General features: G+C 51.4%; 2 protein-coding genes across 2 annotated transcripts in view; one reads left to right on the forward strand and one right to left on the reverse strand.

Moving 5' to 3' along the window:
- Positions 1 to 16,159, forward strand: part of SUPT6H (SPT6 homolog, histone chaperone and transcription elongation factor) — a 30,154-nt gene extending 13,995 nt beyond the window's left edge. The window contains exons 14-36 of the mRNA XM_031967689.1: positions 142 to 271; positions 542 to 692; positions 870 to 1,024; positions 1,227 to 1,422; positions 1,777 to 1,916; positions 2,013 to 2,130; positions 4,098 to 4,174; positions 4,503 to 4,638; positions 4,978 to 5,115; positions 5,207 to 5,374; positions 5,579 to 5,706; positions 7,937 to 8,144; positions 8,767 to 8,914; positions 9,250 to 9,392; positions 9,947 to 10,087; positions 11,109 to 11,304; positions 11,711 to 11,949; positions 12,520 to 12,633; positions 14,409 to 14,533; positions 14,813 to 14,925; positions 15,106 to 15,183; positions 15,282 to 15,448; positions 15,965 to 16,159. Coding sequence (XP_031823549.1) covers positions 142 to 271; positions 542 to 692; positions 870 to 1,024; positions 1,227 to 1,422; positions 1,777 to 1,916; positions 2,013 to 2,130; positions 4,098 to 4,174; positions 4,503 to 4,638; positions 4,978 to 5,115; positions 5,207 to 5,374; positions 5,579 to 5,706; positions 7,937 to 8,144; positions 8,767 to 8,914; positions 9,250 to 9,392; positions 9,947 to 10,087; positions 11,109 to 11,304; positions 11,711 to 11,949; positions 12,520 to 12,633; positions 14,409 to 14,533; positions 14,813 to 14,925; positions 15,106 to 15,183; positions 15,282 to 15,448; positions 15,965 to 16,159 — 3,404 coding nt within the window. The remainder of the gene's footprint in view (positions 1 to 141; positions 272 to 541; positions 693 to 869; positions 1,025 to 1,226; positions 1,423 to 1,776; positions 1,917 to 2,012; positions 2,131 to 4,097; positions 4,175 to 4,502; positions 4,639 to 4,977; positions 5,116 to 5,206; positions 5,375 to 5,578; positions 5,707 to 7,936; positions 8,145 to 8,766; positions 8,915 to 9,249; positions 9,393 to 9,946; positions 10,088 to 11,108; positions 11,305 to 11,710; positions 11,950 to 12,519; positions 12,634 to 14,408; positions 14,534 to 14,812; positions 14,926 to 15,105; positions 15,184 to 15,281; positions 15,449 to 15,964) is intronic.
- A 699-nt stretch (positions 16,160 to 16,858) lies between these two features.
- LOC116423659 (collagen alpha-1(VII) chain-like) lies at positions 16,859 to 19,093 on the reverse strand. Its single transcript, XM_031968733.1, has 2 exons — positions 18,768 to 19,093; positions 16,859 to 18,357 (listed from the first exon to the last, which is right to left on the reverse strand). The coding sequence occupies exons 1-2, from the start codon at positions 19,043 to 19,045 to the stop codon at positions 17,868 to 17,870; spliced, it is 768 nt and encodes a 255-aa protein (XP_031824593.1). The 5' UTR covers positions 19,046 to 19,093; the 3' UTR covers positions 16,859 to 17,867.
- Positions 19,094 to 21,125: the final 2,032 nt, after the last annotated feature.

Below are 21,125 nucleotides of genomic sequence, written 5' to 3' on the forward strand. Positions count from 1 at the left end.
TTGCGCTATTGTGCTGAGTGCTGGTTCTTTGCTTTTTGCAAAGTTCTCTGACTTGGAGACCTCACCACCAGAATCTGAAGAACAAATAGATTCTCTTATCTAGGTAACACCTTACCCACTTAATCCTCCCCTTTTCTTTAGATGGCTTGGCCAAGAAATTTGGGCTCACTCCAGAACAGTTTGGGGAGAACCTCCGGGACAGTTACCAGCGGCATGAGACAGAGCAGTTCCCTGCTGAGCCCCTGGAACTGGCAAAGGACTATGTGTGCAGGTAAGTACAGAGGAGAGGCTGGGGTGGGGAGGGGGAAGAACACTAGTGGGTGAACGAAAATAAGACTGACTTGGGAATCGGGGATCTGGGTTCCAGGCCTGGCTCTGCACCTGGCTTTGGGACTTTTGGCAGATCATTCAGGCTCCCTGAACCCAAGATTCTTCATCTGTAAATTGGGTGAGGGGCAAGACTAAGATTTTTAAGGTCAGCCAAGCAGTGTGTCAGGGTGCAGCACTAACTGGGTTTCTCCTTGTTGTCCTCTTCTCACAGTCAGTTCCCTACCCCAGAGGCAGTACTAGAGGGTGCTCGCTATATGGTGGCTCTGCAGATTGCCCGGGAGCCCCTTGTCCGGCAAGTACTTCGACAGACCTTCCAGGAGAGGGCTAAAGTTAACATCACCCCAACCAAGAAGGGCAAGAAGGTGAGCGACCGAGAGTTCTGAACACTGCTGTGATCCTGAGGTACTCCCCGAGGAATCTTGGCCCCGGAGGCAGTGGTCAGGAGACCACCAGCCTGGGCTCGCACTGCGCACTTCACTTGTAAAGTGGAGATGGAGCGACCTGCTCTCAGATCTGATGGTGTCCTCTCTTCCATGTAGGATGTTGATGAGGCCCATTATGCCTACTCTTTCAAGTATCTAAAGAATAAGCCTGTAAAAGAACTTCGAGACGACCAGTTTCTCAAGACCTGCCTGGCTGAAGAGGAGGGACTGCTCACCATTGATATCAGCATCGACATGAAGGGAGTTGAGGGGTGAGTCCTTGGCCTGCCCTGTGGGGGAGACAAGTGGTGATGGGAAAAATGAGGCCCAAGGATCCCCATCTATCGAGGGCCAGGAGGGCCTGGGGAACATGAGCCAGGACTACTCAGCCACCTCTTGGCTGCTGAGCTCTATCTCAAGAAGTGTCCCCTGCAATTCACTTTCCCCCTAAAGCCCCGTCCTCTCGTCCTCCAGCTATGGCAGTGACCAAACGTACTTTGAGGAGATCAAGCAGTTCTACTACCGGGACGAGTTTAGCCACCAGGTGCAAGAGTGGAACCGGCAGCGGACCATGGCCATTGAGCGAGCCCTGCAGCAGTTCCTCTATGTGCAGATGGCCAAAGAGCTCAAGAATAAGCTGCTGGCTGAAGCCAAAGAGTACGTCATTAAGGTAAGGTGGCTCACCAGAGGAGCAGAACCAGAGGTGGCTCTCCATCTATGGGGCCTCTCTTTGGGGCCAAAGGAGAAGCTGGGTGATTCTGGCCTTCCTATTCTTCCCCTGTGAAAGGTGGTAGGAGAGCAAGGCCAGGAAGGTACGCCACAAGGTCCTGCACTTGCCTCCGACACTTTCTCCTGCTTCAGTGGCCCCCAGGCCAGCTCTTGGTTGTTTTGCATCTGCGTGGCTGTCTGTGTCTGTGCCCGAATGGATTCAGCAGGGTTCCTTGTCTGTCTGTGCTGCTCCGGGTTTGGCACCACATGCACAGGTCTGTGTTCAGTCTGTCATAGTGCTCTTTTTCCACCCCAGGCTTGTAGCCGGAAGCTATATAACTGGCTGAAGGTGGCTCCCTACCGACCTGACCAACAGGTAGAGGAAGATGATGATTTTATGGATGAGAACCAAGGGAAAGGCATCCGAGTGCTAGGGATTGCCTTCTCCTCTGCCAGGTATCTTGCTTCCACTCACTTTCCCAGCCTCTCACTATTTCTTTGAGGTCTCCCCTTCTGCTCAGCATTGGGTCATGACTCCCCTCTTTCTGCCAGAGACCACCCCGTGTTTTGTGCCTTGGTCAATGGAGAGGGAGAAGTAACAGATTTCCTACGGCTGCCTCACTTTACCAAACGGAGGACTGCGTGGAGGGAAGAAGAGCGGGAAAAAAAAGTAAGGGATGATTCCTTTTGAGAGGCCTTATCTGCAGGACTACCCACATTGGTCTTATTCCTCTTCCTGTCCTTTGGTCCCCTCGTTCTTCTCAGAGGAAGTATGGCCTCCGTGAGCTTTAGGTGACATCTAAAAGTAAAAAGTCCATTTCTGGCCAGTTGCCAAGCCTTATCCTAGAACATTTTTAGAAAAAGCTTGTGTTGACTTGGGGTTTGGAGTTCTTGAGATCATCTTGTCCCTGAAGCAGGAAGGCAGAGGTGTCACACTGGGACTGAATCTTCCTTGAGGGCTGCAGAACATTACTGTCCCCAGCTCTTTGGTCCTTTCTCTAAGGAGAAGCATCTTGGATTTTGCTGGTTTGCCCTCAGTTTCCTTTTACCTTGATAAAATCTTTCTGTTGAAAAAGTTGCAGAAGCTAGGGAAAATACTGCTGGCTCTGGAGCATCATCTCACTTTGAATTCCTGCATTGTCACAGATTATCTGTAGGATTGGGAGCAAGTCATGCTTTAAAGACCCTGGGCCTTGTTTTCCTTATCTCTCAAATGGAAGTGACTGTGATGGCACTGTGAAGGCCCCACAGGCCTGTGAAGGAAGCGACTATAAACGGGGAAGCTCTACAAAAGCTGGCTCATCTTTACTCCTAAAGAAAAATGTTAATTCCCTTTTTAAAGACAAATACTCAGGTTCTACAAACTATCCAAGCAATGTGTTAAATAACAATTATAATTAAAAAAACAAAATCTCAGCAGTTTGAAATGAACAAGATTAAGTTGAACAGATGAATGCCAGATTCCTACATTTGGGTTCAGATCATCTTTTGCATGAATACAGGCTGAGGGAGGGAGGGAGCCTTAGCTTGTCAAGATGTTCCTTTAGAGAGCCTGGTGTAGCACACCAGAGTTTAGCATGAGCCAGTGCTGTGCTGTATAAGAGACAGATTTTGTCCACAATCAAGAAGAGATTATTTATGCCTTTTGGACACTGAGTAGACTAAATGAGGTTACTTGGAGACTAGGGCAGTGACTCTCAGTCTTTTTGGCTTCAGAAGTCCTCTACACTTAAAAATCGTAGAGGACCCCAGAGAACTTTTGTTTATATCTATCATCATTTATCATATTAGAAATTAAGACCAGTGTATTTTCAGAATTCCTTTAAAAATAAACCCATTATATGTTTATATAAATAAAATTTTTATGAAAGAAAATCAAAATTTTATGGATTGAATAGTAACTTTCTTGTCATATTTTTGCAAATCTCCCTAATGTGTGGCTTAACAGAAGGTACCTGGATTCTCCTGTTTGTTTTCGCATTCAGTCTTTTGCTGGATGTTGTTTTAGTTGAAGCAAAAGAAGAAAATCCAGCCTCACACATGTAATTAGAAAAGGGAGGAGCACTGTGATAGGTGGCAAGTAACATCTTGGTGTTATGGTGAAAATAGCTTGAATCAGAGGGTAGAGCAGCTGGATGGTGCGGAAATCAAGGCACTTAAGTCTGAGGAAGAGCTGAGAAGGGCTTCCTAGGCCATTCTTAGATCCCCAGAGAGCTGCTGTTACTGGAATTTGGACTTAGACTGGGTGATCTTAGAGGACAAAACTGGGGCCAGACGATACAAGTTATAGGGAGACAGTTTTTTCACAGTACAGAGAACCAGCCATTGCTTGTGTAGATTGGGATGACAGTACCTCAAGAAGAGAGGACATTGAGAAATGATTGTTTTGCAAAAACAAAAAGAAGATATTTGGGGGTGGGGGGGAAGAACCCAAGAGTCAGAAAGACCTATATAAAGTATTGAGCTTCCTGTATCACTGGAAGTCTTCCAGCCTTGGTTAGAACCTTGAACTAAGTGACCTCTTCCACCATCTCTAAATTCCATGATTCTTTGAAGTCCTTCTGGTGGGGAGGATGGGGGAAGAAAGTTACTTCAATCCCACAATGGCCATTCAGCTCCAGCTTTCTTTCACCCTAGGCTCAGGACATTGAAACGCTAAAGAAATTCCTTCTGAACAAGAAACCACATGTGGTAACTATAGCAGGCGAGAACAGGTAAGTCTGATGCCTAATTATTCTTGAGCAGAGTTTGTTTGTTTTTTTAGGCTTACCCTATCTATGCCTCTACGTCGTTTATGTCTTAATACCAGCCCTGAAAGGGGATCTAGGCCCTGATCCATGATATCTTGTTACTGCCTTGTTACTTGTTGGGTCTTGGAGCTGTTTTGTTTTTGTCTTGTAAGATTGTCTGCTTTCGCTACTTATCTCCTTCATAGCAAGTCATGAAGTTTGATTAGAGAATCTATCCAAAGACCTACAGATACTTTTCCCAGAATAAAATACCTATGATCACATCTGTAATTCATGCCGTCTGTTCCTCCAGAGATGCTCAGATGATGATTGAAGATGTGAAGCGAATTGTGCATGAGCTTGACCAAGGCCAGCAACTGTCATCTATCGGAGTGGAGATGGTAGACAATGAACTGGCCATCCTGTATATGAACAGTAAAAAGTCTGAGGTAATACTTTTTGTTTTCCATCATCCCTCAGAGCCCTTCAAGTAACATTTTCCCTGACCCTAGATAAAAGTAAAGAGGAAAGCAAGAATTTCAGAAATATTTGATACAATACATTTCTGGCCCAAGGAGAAATTTCTTCCATGTTGATCATATAGCTCCTTTCTCAAATGGCAGAGTTTAGAGTTGGGAACCCAGCAGAATGGAGAACCAAGAGCTTTGGAAGAAGAAAGCAAGCAACTTCCCTGAGTCAGCAATGTTCTATTGCTACTTTATTGGGGATAGGAAAAGAGGCTCAGTCTCAGTTGGAATATTCTCTGTTGACTCTGAATTTGATTCTAGGCGGAGTTCAGAGATTACCCCCCGGTTCTGAGACAAGCAGTGTCTCTGGCCCGACGCATCCAAGACCCCTTGATTGAATTTGCACAGGTGTGCAGCACAGATGAGGATATTCTTTGTCTCAAGTTCCACCCTTTACAGGTAATAAGGATTAATAGATTTTTATGGGAGTTGATGCGTAAGAGGAGACCCAACAGAGGAGATATAATACCTTGTGTCTGGCATCCTCCAGGAACATGTGGTGAAAGAGGAGCTGCTCAATGCCTTATATTGCGAGTTCATCAATCGAGTCAACGAGGTTGGTGTTGATGTCAACCGAGCAATTGCCCATCCCTACAGCCAGGCCCTGATCCAGTATGTGTGTGGCTTGGGGCCACGCAAAGGGACCCATCTACTAAAGGTAAGGACCAGACCCAACTTATTCAGAAAATACTTTCTATAAGGGATGTCCTTGAACCTTGATTTTAAAATCCGGGATATAAATTAAATGACAGTTGTCTCTGGTTACATGGAAGACTTGGGTGGGCAGAATCTTGGAAGCAGAAGAGGGAGGGAGGTACTTCAAATTTATATCAGGCTTCTTTCTCCCTCATCTTCCTCTTAGATTCTGAAACAGAACAATACTCGCCTGGAGAGCCGGACCCAGCTAGTCACCATGTGCCACATGGGGCCCAAGGTCTTCATGAACTGTGCAGGTTTTCTGAAGATAGATACAGCCTCTTTGGGTGACAGGTAGATCTTTCCATTTTTCTCCCCTTCAAATATAGCCTTTCACATGTTCATAACTACAGGATCATAACTATTGAGGCTTTTTGTTTGAATTGTTTTGTTCAAAAATGGAATGTTCTGAAACAGAAAAGAACTTTTTTTTCTCCCTGTGAGAGGTATCTTCTGAGCTCCAGAAAATAATTCAAGGTGTCTAGATTTTCTCCTTTAGCTCGATCCTTGGATCTAGAGGAAGTTTTAAGCAAAATCCTAAAGACTTTGGGGATTTTTTTCCTGGCTAAAAGAGTTTTCCATCCATGCCGGCACTTCTTTAGGCCTGGGAACTAGGAGATAATCTTGAATCCCAACAAGAATTGCTGCCACAGCCCACCCCCCTGCCCACCAAATTTCCCTACTCCTAGCCTTTACCTCTATTAGAAACTTGGCTTTGCAATCCCAGAACTTGGCAGAATACAAAAAAATTTGATGGCCATTTATTTACCAATGTTTACTAGAGAGCTGGGTCCGAGGTTTGGGAAGCCTCATCTTTGTAAGTTCAAATTCAGCCTCAAAAGCTTACTAGCTACATGATTCTGGGCAAGTCACTTAGCCCTGGTTGCCTCAGTTTCCTCATATATAAAATGAGATAAAGGAAATGGCAGACTGTTCCAGTCTTTGCCAAAAAAAACCCCAAATGAGGTCACAAAGATTAGGATGTGACTGAAACATCTGAACAAGTGTCAGAATCCCTCATGGATTCGCCCATTACAAAAGAGATTTATTCCTTAAAGGAATGCTAAGGCTGTGGTCTTGAGATGGAATTTTGCTTCACTTCTTTTCAGCCTGACTATTGAGCAGGCCTCAGTCTCCTAAGGCTGGGATGGAAAGAGAGCCTTAAAGCCCTTTATAAAGAAAGGGAAGAGAGGGAGATACTCGATTGCCCATCCCTTCATCTGCTGGCCTTATTTGGAGCACCTGCCATAGGCATAACACTGGATAGAATTTAGAGAGAGGCATGCCTGATTTGCCATACGTGTACAGCGTGAGTATAAGTCATAGCTGAGTCTCCATATTGGGGCTAGCCATGGATAGCTCAGTGTGAAATAAGTATAAATAGCAATGTAAATCTACTGTAAAAATAGAAGCTGTCCGGTACCCAGAAGTATTGTCATGTGAAGAAGGGAATAGACACCTTCTGTGTAATTCTAGAGGATCAAACTAGTACTACTGGGAGAAAATTACCAGGGAACAAATTTGCAGTATAAAAATATTTATAAAAATTAGAGGCAGACAAGAATGGAACAGACTGCTTTGCATAGGAGCATTTTAATGCTCCTAGTCATTAAAAATATGCATATATATATATTTGTGGAAAAGAATACTACAAAAGGGTGAACTCTTTTATATACTCTGTATCAGGACACAATGTTATTAAAGTAGCCTTCTTAAGTGGATTGCACCAAAGTTTGAAATCACAAAATTAATAAAGTGATTTTTTTATCCTTCTCATGTTGGCTCAAGTATAAGTTGCATTCCTAAAATGAGAGATCTCTCTAAAAGAAAAAATGTAAATAAATAAACCTGGAAAAATTCCCCCGATTGGAGGTACTGCAGATTTTTTAAAAGTCCTCCTCAATAGGAGAAAGTGTGACCTCTATTCAGACCATCCTTGTGGCTCTAACTTGAACCCTCCACCATAAGGCATTTCTAAATGGGTCTGCTTCGTGTGGTTGGCTGCTTCTTATGGAATGTGCTGTATTGCAGCTTTAATCTCTTCCTGATTACAAATACTCTTTGCTGGAGTGGGGGGCAGGGAAAAATGAGACCCTAGGGCTGAGTGTCAAGGAGGAAGCAACTGGATTCAGATCCACAGATGTAGGAGAAATTCCTCTGGTTCTGTGGCATGGCCTAGGGTAGAGTAAAGAAAGTGCTATTGGGGAAAATGAGTTGAAGTGCTCAGATGGCATCCTCAGGGCGAGTCACTGGGGCTCTTGGATGTGCTCTCTTGCTGGTCCCAAGGGCCCTCAGAGCTGACTGCCAAACTTTGGCTACTTCCTCCCTAAAGCTGGCAACTCATTCCCCATCAGAGGGGAACATTTTTCCTAAAGCGGTAGAAGTGAATGGCAAAATAGACTTTGTATACAACAGAATGTGAGTACCTTGCAAGACCTTGATCTGGGAAGGTTTGTGAAAAGAGTAAGATGGCATAAAATCCTGGAAGAGATGAGTAAGCCATTTCTTGTTCCTTCTCCTTTAGCACCGATTCATATATTGAGGTTTTGGATGGTTCCCGGGTCCATCCTGAGACCTATGAATGGGCCAGAAAGATGGCGGTGGATGCTCTGGAGTATGATGAGTCTGCTGAAGATGCCAACCCTGCCGGGGCCTTAGAAGAAATCTTGGAGAACCCAGAACGACTCAAGGACCTGGACCTTGATGCCTTTGCTGAAGAGCTTGAGAGGCAGGTGAGCGTTGTTAGCCAGGTGGAACATCCTCCACGAGTTTGGATACTGAGCACTCACCACTGGCATGACCTTGCAGGAAGACACAAGTCTTCCAGCCCCGCTGTGCCCCAGAGGATGCACCAGATACTGCCTGGGCCTGCTAGCTCCTCAGGTGGAGCCCAGTGCCAGTGATTGGAGGACCGCCTCTAGCTCTAATCACAAATACATGGGGCACTGCCTAAAGGGGATACCAGCAGGAATACTATCAGGCAATACTAGATTGATACTCAGCACTGTGGAATAAAAGAACTCCAGAAATATTTTTCCTGCTGACAGTCAGAACATCATCTTTATAGGTAAAGAATAGCATATGTAGTCACCTACATGCTCACTTAACAAAAAGCACAGTTAGCTATTATCTTCTGAGAATTCTAAAAGAAAGCTTGTCATTTAAACTGCCTTTTTCCTGTCTTCAGAAATCTAGTAACAGGTCACTTTCTCCCTTGTGAGTTTATTTTTAAGATATACATTTGAAGGCAGAAAAGAGAGAACTGATAATGAGCGGTCCATCTTAGCTGGAACTGGTCAGCAAATAGCCCAGACAGCTATCTATCAGTCCAGTGACAATCTCCCTTCTCTGCAGGGCTATGGTGATAAACACATCACTCTCTACGACATCCGTGCTGAGCTGAGCTGCAGGTATAAGGATCTCCGGACAGCTTACCGCTCTCCCAATACTGAGGAAGTCTTTAACATGCTGACTAAGGAAACACCGGAAACCTTCTACATTGGTAGGCTTCAATTCCAGGGCCCATTTGTAATGGGGTAGAGACAGGATGTGTCCCAGCCTTTACACCAAGCACGTAGCTTGAACTGGACGAGCCCAGGTGGTGGGGGAGAGTTCTATCACCACAGACAGCAAAGTCTTTATCCAGTTGGAGCTCTGGCTTTCTGTGTTCTACATGGCAGAGTTACTTTATGTGGACCTCAATTCCCACTTCAAGTTATTGTGATTAATTCATTCCTGCCTCTCCCTCTCAGAGATAGAAGGGTGGGCACTTATGAGTATTGATACTTGATTGAGAGTTTAATGAGATTTTGAGTCTTCTTTTTCCCTTTCCTCCAGGAAAACTGATCATCTGCAACGTAACAGGGATTGCCCACAGACGTCCACAGGGCGAGAGCTATGACCAGGCAATCCGCAATGATGAGACAGGGCTATGGCAATGTCCCTTCTGCCAGCAGGACAATTTCCCTGAGCTGAGTGAGGTTTGTGGCCATTCATTGAGTCCTCTTGGGCCAAGTCCCACTCTCTTGGAGAGTCCACACAGCCCAGCACCATGTTCATCTGATCTTAGCTCTCGTATGGGTAGAAATCTGGAAAGCCTGTTAGAGGGGAGGTGCAGGAGCCATAGTCAGAAAATCAGATCCCAAAATGAAGAAACAAAGGAGCAGTCAGTCCTAGGCTGAAGGTTGGCAGAAGGAGAAACAGGACTCTTGGTGCCTTCCTGGGTATCTCTGCCAGATCCAAAGCAAAATGAAAAGGCTTTTTAGGCATATCAGGAGGGACTTAAGTAAATAAAAAAATTCATTTTTAAATGTCTAGTTTAACCTAAAGGAGATTGTGAATGGGCATAAGCCCCTAGAGGGAGGATGCAGATTAGGTAGTCACCAGGTTCAGGGAGATTCCTGCCCTTTGGACCACCACTGCTCTTACATCACCATCTGAAACACTTCATGAGTTGGAAGATGGAGGGTAAAGTGGGAATGCACTAGGAGACTTATGGGTCAGTATTTCTCTTCTTTCCACTCCACTCCTTCAGGTTTGGAACCACTTTGATAGTGGCTCGTGCCCAGGCCAGGCCATTGGTGTCAAGACTCGACTGGACAATGGGGTCACCGGCTTTATCCCTACAAAGTTTCTCAGTGACAAGGTAGTGAAGCGACCTGAGGAGCGGGTGAAGGTAGGTGATAGAGTGCTACAACTGAGAAATCACTTTATACCCAGGACCACTCGAAGAAAGGTCTGGGCTCCCAGAGGCTCTGCTCCTTCCTTATTTGTTCTTAATTCGCCAGAGTCCATGGAGAGGAAGAAACATCTGTCTTCTCCCCCCCCCCCCCAGCTCCCTACATGGTCAGGGGCTGCCTCAAACAGGGTCCACAGATGACAGAAATAAGCTCCACTTCTACTCTGGAGCAAGCAGCCCTCTTTACTCACTTCTTTGTCTAAAAGGCTGCATTGGAGATGAAGGTGGGGGGTTCTTCAAATCCAGGCTCAATCACTGACTAGGCTTGTTCCCCTTCCTTAACCTGTTTCCTCTTCTGTAACAAGGGCCCATAAAGTGCTACTTAGCTACATCAAAAAGTTGATGAATAAAAGTGTTTTCTGGTTTATCAAGCACTTTCTAATGCTGATTAAGAATGTTTATATTTTCTAATAGTTCTGAAATCGGGCAGGCTTAGGTGGATGAGGGAAGAGGATAATTTTGTTCTTTCTGACAGTTTTGGGGTCAAGTTTTTGGAGCATTTGATAGGCAGAAAATGGCCTTGAAAATTTAATGTTTTGTTTTGTTTTGTTTTTTTAAGCTACATTACATCTTTTTCTTTGCATTGTTGAACACCACTGTTTATCAAACTCATTCAATGCTTGTACTAGACACTCAGAAGCAGGGTAAAAATTGTCACGTTATCTCCACTCTCGGACAGACTGTAATTTAAAATGGGACATGATATGAATAAAGTGTCAATACATTTGAAGGGATTGGACTGGAGGGTTTCACATGCCTCCCCACTAACTAGGTGGTGCCAACTAATTTTGGCCACGTGGATGTAGCTGTGTGAGTGTTCTGGTTCAAGAGTCCTGGGAGGACTTGGAACTGCATGGGGCTCAGCCTGGGCACGTGTCGGCTGTGGGCCTGCTTGGGACAGGGGTCCAGAGAGGGGACAGGAGGGAGACGCCGACGAGGCACCATCTTGTCTATCCAGGTGGGGATGACCGTTCACTGCCGCATCATGAAAATCGACATCGAGAAGTTCAGCGCGGACCTGACGTGCCGCACCTCTGATCTCATGGACAAGAACAACGAGTGGAAGCTGCCCAAAGACACATACTATGACTTTGACGCCGAAGCAGCTGACCACAAACAGGAAGAGGATGCCAAGAGGAAGCAGCAGAGGACCAGTGAGCATCCCCTGACCCTACCCAGAGTGGCGCTCCTTTTTATGAGACGCCAGATACCTGTATTTCCTCTTCCTTTTCCCAGTCTCCTAGTAGGGAAGGAGTTCTCTGTACTTTGCAGGTGGAATGCTGAGGCTCAGGGCTGTAAAGGGACATGCAGGTCTCTGAGGACAGGAACCTGCTTCTCCTCACCACTTCCCTGAGGGAGTGTCCAGTATAAGTCAGTCCTCCACAGTGCGATGAGTGAATTCGGTGTACTTTGCAGAGAAATTGAGAGACGTTCCTAAGCATCTGAGAGAATTACAACCAGCATCAGTTCATGCCCCTCAGTTTCCCAGACTTGTGCTTGGTTTCAGGTCTCCTTCTTCCTGTTTAGCAAGCTCATATTTGCATCCTTTTTTCTTCACAGCGTACATTAAGCGAGTGATTGCACATCCATCGTTTCATAATATTAACTTTAAGCAAGCAGAAAAGATGATGGAGACCATGGACCAGGGCGACGTGATTATTCGGCCAAGCAGTAAAGGGGAGAACCACCTCACGGTGACCTGGAAGGTCAGCGATGGCATTTATCAGCACGTGGATGTCCGGGAAGAGGGCAAAGAAAATGCCTTTAGCTTGGGTGCCACCCTATGGATCAACAGCGAGGTAAGGGCTGCCTGTGGGCTCAGCCTCCCATCTCTGCCCATCTACTTGCTGGCATCAGGAGAGTATGGCCATCACTAAAGATCACCTGGTAATATCCCTTTGTGTATATAACATGACCTATCTCTGTTGATGCAGCGAATCGAAGTCACTCCTTCCTTAAATTGGTAATGTCTCCATATTTCCTTGTTTACTTTTGGCATGCTGGTGATTTTTCAGCTCACCCCCAGCTTTTTTCCTGGGGGAACGAGTCTTTCCATATGCCTTTTGCTGAGTACTCTGGTGTTCCCAAACACTAGAGTAAGAATCCCTGTCCTATTTCTTTTATCTAAGGAAATGCTAACCAAGTTTTTAATAAAAGGAGAAGGTGGTGGGCATTTGGCTGGACAGATAGAGAAACTGAGGGCACTACTCTTTTTCTTTGGTGAAGCCAAGGCACAGCAAAGTGCTAGGAATAAGCATTTCTAAGCCTTGGCTGAGCACTTTTGTGGCTAGACCACATATGAACTCCGGGAGCTTGTCCCTTTTCTAAGCATGATCGCCTGGACCCTTCCTACCCTTTCTTCCCCATAGGAGTTTGAGGACCTGGATGAAATTGTTGCCCGCTATGTCCAGCCCATGGCATCCTTTGCTCGAGATCTTCTTAACCACAAGTATTATCAGGAATGTGGTGGCGGGGATCGCAAGGTAAGTCCTGGCGGGCCATGCATCCCCTTTAAAGAATGGCTCAATTTACTTATTCATGTATCACACCATGCCATACCATACTATCAAAGCATTACTTTACAGGGCTAGAAACAATAAAAACAATTCATTGTAGAGGAATATAAGGTCAAGATATAAAGCTTGATATATGCAAATTAGTGGAGCAAGGGAGGAGTTCATGAACAAACAAAATATTGAGGTTAATGGGAAGTGGATACTTTATATAAAATTTCAAAGTCTTTGTACAGACAAAACCAGTGCAGCAAAAATTGAGGAAAATCTTTGCAACAAGTTTCTCTGAAAAGTCTCATTTCTAAAATATATAGAGAATTGAGTCAGATTTATAAAAATAAAAAGACATTCCACAATTATTAAATGGTTAAGAGAATATGAATGCGCCATTAATTTGTTATTGTCCAGTTTCAGTCATGCCCAATTCTTGACCATTTGGGGTTTTCTTGGCAAGATATTGGAATTCCCTCTCATTTTACAGATGAGGAAACTGAGGCAAACAAATGGTGAAATGATTTTCCCAGGGTCACACAGGCCTGAATGTCTAAGACTAGATTTGAACTTTACAAAGATGAGTCCTCGTGACTTCAGACCTGGCACTCTATCTCCTGTGTCACCTATCTGCCAGGCTGTCAATATCCACATAAAAAGGAATTCTAAATGATTAATAATTACAGAAATATGAATCAAAACAATTCTGAGGTAAGAAATTGATTAAGATGATAAATGCTGGAGGGGATGTGGGAAAATAGGAATACTATTATACTATTAATGGAGCTGTGAAATAGTCCATACATTCTGGAGAACATTTGGAACCTTGCCTGAGACTATGCTCTTTGACCCAGTGATATGATATGATAGTAATAGGTAGTAGTAGTGCTAGGTAATAGGTCTCAAAGAGATCAAAGAAAGAGAGAAAGGACCTGTATATACAAAACTATTGGTCACAGCTCTTTTTAAAGAATTGGAAACTGAAGTGTTTCTTCTCAATTGGGGAATGGCTGTTAAGGTCTATGAATATGATGGAATGAGAAAGAAGAAATAGAGAAGAGAAAGTTCAGAGAAACTTGGGAAGACATTTGAACTGATGCAGAATGAAGCGAGCAGAACCAGGAAAACCATTTATACGGTAACGGCAATATTGAAAAAGTCGTCTACCGGTGAAAGATTTAGTAACTCATCGACATGACCAGCCATGATTCCAAAGGGCTGAAAACATGCTGCTGCCTACCTTCTGACAGAGAGCTCATGGATTTGGTGCAAAAGGAAGCTTTTCTCCCCTCTCTTTGGGGGAGGGAAGGGGCAGTGGAATCTGGTGGTGACCATGATTGTACACATTTGTAACCTTTTGTTTTTCAGTCTCATTGAATCATCAAGGTAGTCATGGAGAGGCTGATTGGGAACTGGGTGGGGTGATGTAGAATTTTAAAATTATATGCTTTACTTAAAAAAAAGAAAGAGACCCTCTTTTAATGGCGTCCCCAGTGAAATCATTCTGAAGGAGAGACAAGCTTGGGTGATGTGGTCTGGGGAGGTTCAGGGCAGCCCTCACCCAAAAGTGCGGGATAGAGACCCGATAGTGCTGAGCTCTTTTGCCACACTCGGGTCGGTCGACACCGGGTGGGCCTTGAGACCTTGAAGGAACTCAGACATACCCTCCTTGGGAGCAGAGGGGTGACTGGAGACCACTGGAAGGAATGCTGAGCCATCCTCCCTGTCATCTGTCTTTCCCTTTCTACTCCTAGAAACTAGAGGAGCTGCTCATCAAAACCAAGAAGGAGAAGCCCACCTTCATTCCTTACTTCATCTGTGCCTGTAAAGAGCTGCCTGGCAAGTTCCTGCTGGGCTACCAACCCCGGGGCAAGCCCAGGTGAGCGCCGGAATAGGCTGGAGTGAGAAGGGAGCTTGGCGGCTGAGCCAGGTGTGCTTTTTGGTCCCGTCCTGCCGCGCGTGTGCCTGTGACTGGGCTGAATTCTCAGGGACAGATCTCGTGGGAGGAGAAGGAGTCGAGGGCTGCCGCTTTGATCCGTGGCCACTGTTCCCCAGTGTGTGCTGAACGACCTTTCCCTCCCCCCCTCCCAATGCTCGCCCGCCTGGCGTGAGGCCCGTCTCTCCTGGTGTCTAATGGTTGTGTCTCTGCCAACTCCAGGATAGAATACGTGAGTGTGACTCCAGAAGGTTTCCGGTACCGAGGCCAGGTCTTCCCAACTGTGAATGGCCTCTTCCGCTGGTTTAAGGATCATTACCAAGACCCTGTGCCAGGTGAGTCCTCCCCTTTCCCCACTGCAGGACCTCACTAGGGTCATCCCCACTCTTGCCACCCAGGCCAAGGTCCTGGTCTCAGGCAGCTCAGAGACTCAGGGCTGGGGGACAGAACACCCAGCCCCCAACCCGGCGGAAGCTCAGGAAGCTGCTTTTTACTCAAACTCTGCCCTCCCCCAGGCATCACGCCCAGCAGCAGCAGCAGGACGAGAACACCGGCCTCCATCAACGCCACCCCTGCCAACATCAACCTCGCAGGTAACGGTGGTCCCGGCACTGGGCGGCGGGATGGGGGGGGGGGGTGAGGGAGGTGGCAAAGCATCTTGTCTCACCTGACCTCTTATTCGGTCCCCCAGATCTGACCAGAGCAGTGAATGCCCTGCCCCAGAACATGACCTCACAGATGTTCAGTGCCATTGCTGCTGTGACTGGCCAAGGACAGAACCCCAATGCCACCCCTGCCCAGTGGGCCTCCAGCCAGTATGGCTATGGCGGCAGCGGAGGTGGCAGCAGTGCTTACCATGTGAGTGATTCGGGGCTGGGTCCGAGGAGGTGGGGCCCGGGCCCCACGGGGCACACACCTTTTGGGCCCCATGCACCCTGTGGCCAGGAACTATTCATGTGGCCTAGCTAGAGCGACCATGATGGAGACTCCTCCCAGCTGGCTTGTCCCTCACCATTCCCCCACCCAGCCCTTTTGATAGGGAGATTGGGAGCTTCCTTGGGGTGGGTTAGTGGGGAGAAGTCTTGGCATCTCACTGCTCTCCTCTTCAGGGTCAGGCTTCAGGTAGGGACCTGGGACCTCATTGGGTGAAGGGAGTCCCTGGAGGGGCTCATGCTGGTTGGCACCTGCTCTGCAGCTTGTGGCCTCAGGGAGCGGCCTAGAACATCTCGGGGTGTGCTCAGGGTCACCCAGAATGGACAGCCCCGCCCCTCTTTATTTCATTTCAGCATCTTGCTCTTTTTACCCCTTTATTTGTGATCTGAGCCAAGGTGTTCCGTAATCATTGACGTTTCCGCTTCCTCTCTCTTCCCCAAGGTGTTCCCGACCCCGGCCCAGCAGCCCGTGGCCACTCCGCTGATGACCCCCAGCTATTCATACACAACCCCCAGCCAGCCCATCACCACGCCCCAGTACCACCAGCTGCAAGCCAACACCACCCCACAGAGCACCCAGGCCCAGGCCCAGCCCCAGCCATCCTCGAGCTCGCGGCACCGGCAGCAGCCAAAGTGAGTCCACGGGGCTGAGTGCTGAGGGGGGATGGCGGGTGTCCCCGGGGAGACGAGCCTCCCGTAAATTGGGCTGGATCGATGCCAGCAAGTCCCCCCTCCGCTGTGCCTTCCTTAAAGGGGAGAGGGTCCTGACGGTTACCAGGGAAGGGCTATGGATGGGCAGCCCTGACCCCCGTTTCTCTGGCATCTAGGTCCAACAACCCCCTGCCCGCTGGGCAAGATGGCAGACAGTCTGCAAGAAGGGGCGGGCGGGGAAACAAGCGCCTACGCCCCCTCCCACCCCATATCGAAACACCCCCATGTCCATCCCGGGCCCGCCCTGCTGGATGAATGGAACCGCTAAGCCCCCTGGGACTCGGGTCACCTCCAGGGCAAACAGGGCCCCAACCCTCTCCCAAACTCCATTCTGTCCATTTGATTGGGGGGGACATTTCCATCTGGTCGCTTGGGCCGGGGTATAACGGGTCACCCGTTGAATCCAGGGTCTTGGTGGCACCTCCCCCCGCTACCCCGCTCGGGGGGAAATGAGGAAACCCAGCAGGTTGTTCCATTCACTCCGGCTCCCTTCCCCAAACCCGGGGCTGATTTGGGGACTTCCCACAAAACCCCCCGGGCCCATTTTAAAAATTTATTCAGGGAAATTGGGGGTTAAAGGGCGGAAGAAAACACCTATGTTAAAAAACCACCCCCCACAAATCGGGCACCCTTCCCTCCCCATCCCCACCCGCCTTGCCGCTGCATGGCCGCCCCTCACTGCAGCTTCCGCCCTGTCCATTGGAATAAACAGTGTTTCTACAGAGCGTGGTGCCGCGTCTTTCTCCAGCTGCTGGGGTCCCCTCAGAAAGCTTGGGCGGCCCGGTGCCCACTGGGGGTCTGCCCTGTCACCTCGGGGTGCCGGTGCTGCTCCAGAGCCAGGGAATCCTCCATGAAAAGGCAGTTTGTGGCCCTCCCGGACCACCAGGATCTGCCCGGCCCCCACTGTTAGGCGTTCTTTGCAGCATCAGCCCTGGGGAGGGCCTCGGCACTGCCGGGCACTGGGCCCCATCCCAGCCTCCTCCCCCCACTTTTTTGTTCACCAGGGTTGGCCTCTGGGGGTTTTGCATACATGGGCTTCATTCCAGCTTTGTTAGAGAAGCCTGGGAAAGTGGGCCGGCCCTCCCCTGTTCCCTCTCTTTCCCCCCCTCCCCTAGGGAGAGAGGGTCCTGCCCCCCACCACAGCCTGGGCCATTGGGCTGGTTCTGGTGCCTTCCACACTCTGCTGCTCCCCTGACTGGGCCCATCCATGCTGAATGGCTACTGCCACTGGCCGGCCCTGGCCTCCTGCCCGTCCTTATCAGCCCTCGCTGCTGCCCTGGGGGTCAGCCCGTGCACCAGAGGGAGGGGGGAGTGGCTGTTAGTGCTGTAGCCCCCCAAAGAGATTTGGACAGATTCTCTCCCCCCCCCCCCACTTTATCTCCCTTGTCTGGAGCTCAGCTGTTCTGTGGCTCCACCCTCCCTGTGCCTGCTCCTCCAGCCTGAGGTGAGGGAAAGAAGGCCTTGCCCCTGGGGGTGGGACTCCGCCCCATGAGTTTTTATTGAGGCGTTCATCTCCATTCAGCTCACACCCGGCCCTCTCCACAGTTCGGGAACTGACAGCCCCTGGGCAGCCACCAGAAAGCCCTGCCCGGCCCCGGTGCCAGGGGGGAGGGAGGGAGAGTGTCAGGCGCCTGCTACCCCTCAGCCGAGGCTTGGCCCCGTGAGGGCGCAGCGTTCTTCCTGGGCCCTTTCCTCCCTTGACGCCCCTTCCTCCTCCCCTTCTTTGGCTGGCCCATGGCCTTGACCTCGGTCTCTCTGGGAGTCCCTGCCGTCTCCTGCACTTGGGGCTCATCCTGCAGGATGTTGTTAGAGCCACGGTCCTGACGGCCCCAGGCCGGGGCCGCGCCCTCCTCGGCGGGGGGCACAGAGCTCTTTCCCTCCTCTGGCTCTCTGCCCAGCTGGGGCTCCCAGCCAGGGGCGGGTGTCAGCAAAAGGTCCTTTTTCTTGGTCCTTTTCTCCTTTTTCTTCCCTTGGCCCCCTGACTGCCCGGTGGGAGCCCGGACCCTCCCAGCGGGGCCCCGGGCCGGGGCGTGGGCGCCAGGGGCGGGGCGGGGGGCGGGCCGCCCGGGTGGCCCCCAAACCGGGGGGGTCCGCAGCACCGCCGCCTGGGGGCCGGGTTTGCACCTGCGGGGGAAGGGAGGGGGGTAAGGGGCCAGAAGGCGGGCCCCCTCCCGCCCATCCACACCTCCCACCCCCAGTGCCCCCCTGCCCTCGGTGGCCGGGCAAGGCACCTGGATGACGTTGAAGAAGGCCTGGCCCGGCCGGGGCGCGGCTTCCCTGCGCGGGGCCGCCTTCAGCCTGCCAACACCCAGCTCTCAGGCCTGCCCCCCGCCGGCGCCCACCCCTCCCAGACCAGGGGAAGCTGCCGGTGCCCGAGGCGGGGAGCCCCACCCAGGAGCTCCCTGGGGCACCCGACGACTCCTCGTGGTGGGAGGGGCCGGAGACCCCGTGCTCACCTGAGGCCCCCGTGCTCCGGGATTCCCCCTGACCAAGGCCTCCGCCACCCAAGACCCCACCCCCAGGCCCCTGCTCACCGAGCATCGCGGTCGCGGGTGGGAATTGGGTGCCAGCGTAAGTTGTGGTGGCCGTAGCCAATGGTGAAGGGGTGGATGACCTGCTGGCACTGGTCGTGCTCTCGACAGCATCTGTCTGTCTCCTCCAACTCCCCTGGTGGGGGCAGGGAGCTCAGTGCCCCCAGATCCCAGGCCCCACCTCCCCGCCCCCCAAACCCGCGCCTTCTATACCCTGTCCCCCGAAGGGCGATGACTGCGCCTGGTGCCACCTGCCCTCCCACTGCCCAGCCGCTGGCCATGTCCCCTTCCTCTCCCCAAGCTCTGAGCCCGGGAACTGTGACTTATGATCCAGGGCACCCCCTTGTGGGTCCCGCTGTGCCCCCCCCTCAACCCTTCCTTTTCCCCACCCTTTGGGGTCCGGCCCGGGGGGTGCCCAGACCCGGCCACGGGGTCCGCGCGCCCAGCCCAGCCAGCAGCCCCCGGGACCCATCCTGGCGCTCTGGCCTCCCGGGCGGGGCCCTCCCCCACGCCTCGGCCACCCAGGGCCACAGGGTGGCCTGATCTGCCCGGGGAGGGGCTAAGGCCCCCGGCCCAGCCCCCTCCCTCTTCCCCCTTGTTCACACATCCCTTCTCTCCCTTTCCTTTCAATCCCTTTTTCCCCCCTGCCCTTCCTCCCCCTCCCCCTTCCTTTTCGCTTTCCCTCCCCGCCTCCCGCTCCCCTTCACCTCCCTTCCCCCCCGTCCCCGGCCTCCCAGGACCCGGCTGCCGGGCGGCCCCCCCCCCCCCCCCGGGGTATGGGCCTTTCTGGGCCCCCCCCGGGGGATCTAAAATGCCCTTTGGGGGGGGCGCGGGGTTGTGGGGAAGGAACGGGGCTCTGGGCCGGTTTGGGCCGGCCCCCCTCCTTTGGCTGTCTGGGCCGGGCGGGCCCCCGGGGAATGGCTGCCCCCTTGTGTCCGGGGAGTCCCCAGCACCGCTGCCCCCCCATTCGGGGGCCCCCCGGGCCGGACAGCCCTCCTCCGGGGTCCAACCCCCCTCCTGCGGGGACGGGGTTTCACCCCCCAATTGGGCCGCCCCGGGTTCCTCGCCCCCCCTCCTTCAAAGGCCAAGGGGGGGGTCCGCCTGTTGGCGCCTGCTGGGGTGATGTGGCCCTGCCAGCCTCCTGCCAGCAGCCCATTGAGCCTCTGGGATGATGCTTCTTTCCAGCCCCCTCCCCCCCGGGAGGGCCTTTCTCCCACTCTGCCTGTGGAGAGAGCTCGTTCACCCCCAGCCAGGGAATTAGCACAGGAGGTCTGACTGGGGCCACAGTAGCTGAAGCCCTAGCCTGGGGTGGGGGGTGGGGCAGAAAAGGCCCCGCTCCCCTTCCCACCCCTCGCCTCCCCGCCCCCACACAAATAGCCACTCCAGCAGCCCCACATCCCCCCAGGGATTGATTGGGGGGCCCCTCCCCTGGCTCCAAGCCTCAGGCAAAGCTCCAGCATCACCCCAAACCCTGCCCTTCCATTTCCCCGGTCATTGGTGGGCGCAGAACTGAAGCCCCGGCGGGAAGGAGGCTCCGCTCTTGCTGGGTGGGAGGCCTGGGGGCTGTGTCAGGGTCCCTGCTCTGCAGGAAGAGGAAGTGCCCCCTCCCAGGCTGTGGCTTCATCAGGGGGTCGGGGAGCCCCCCAACTCCCCGCTATTCTGGAATAAGGGTGCAGAGCAGGGGGGAGAGGTCAGTGCCGGCCCGGGGCCTTCCTCCCTCCGCCTGCCCCCGGAACCGATGACCCCCAGGCTTGAGCCGACAAACGTTTATTAGGCACCTGCAGTATATAAAGTGCCCCGTGAGGCACTTGGGGTCCCACAGCGCAGGCCCCGCTCTCAAGGAACAGAAAGACAAAATCTGCAGGCGGACTTAGAACAAAAGCCAGGGGAGGGGAGGAAGGGAAAATCATTTTGGCCTTGGGGGGGGGGGGGGGGAGGTGTAAGGGGAGAGGGCTTCACGGAGGAGGTGGAACTAGGATGGGCCGGGAGGGGCCTCCAGAGTGGGGGAGAACTGGGGGCAACAAGCAGAAAAGCCTCGTTGGGCAAAGTGACCACGAGAAGGGAAAAGGAGACAGACTGGGGGGGGGGGGGCCTTGGAGGCTTTATGGAGACGGGAGGGATGGAGCAGCCCCCGGGATTGTGTGTGCGCACTGGGATGGACGGCAGGGAGCCAGGTTGGGTAACTGCCGTTAGGCTAAAGAAAGTCCCAGCAGAGGGAACAAGGATGAAGGACTGAGGCTTTGCCTCCGTGAGGGACCCTATAGATGACTGGAGGTCGTTCCCAGAGAAGGAGCCCGGTCCAGAGGTTAATCACAGGGCGGGGGTCTTTCTCCCACAGGCCGGGGGAGCCCCAGCTAAGGA

This window comes from Sarcophilus harrisii, chromosome 4, assembly GCF_902635505.1.
Source record: "Sarcophilus harrisii chromosome 4, mSarHar1.11, whole genome shotgun sequence".
Classification (NCBI taxonomy): domain Eukaryota; kingdom Metazoa; phylum Chordata; class Mammalia; order Dasyuromorphia; family Dasyuridae; genus Sarcophilus; species Sarcophilus harrisii.

Excerpts from the sequence above, each read along its gene's own strand:
- LOC116423659 (XM_031968733.1), bottom strand. The coding sequence starts at position 19,045 with ATGGCCAGCGGCTGGGCAGTGGGAGGGCAGGTGGCACCAGGCGCAGTC. Across the intron at positions 18,358-18,767 it reads ACCCGCGACCGCGATGCTCG|GTGCAAACCCGGCCCCCAGG; the intron begins GTGAGCAGGGGC and ends CTTCCCCCGCAG.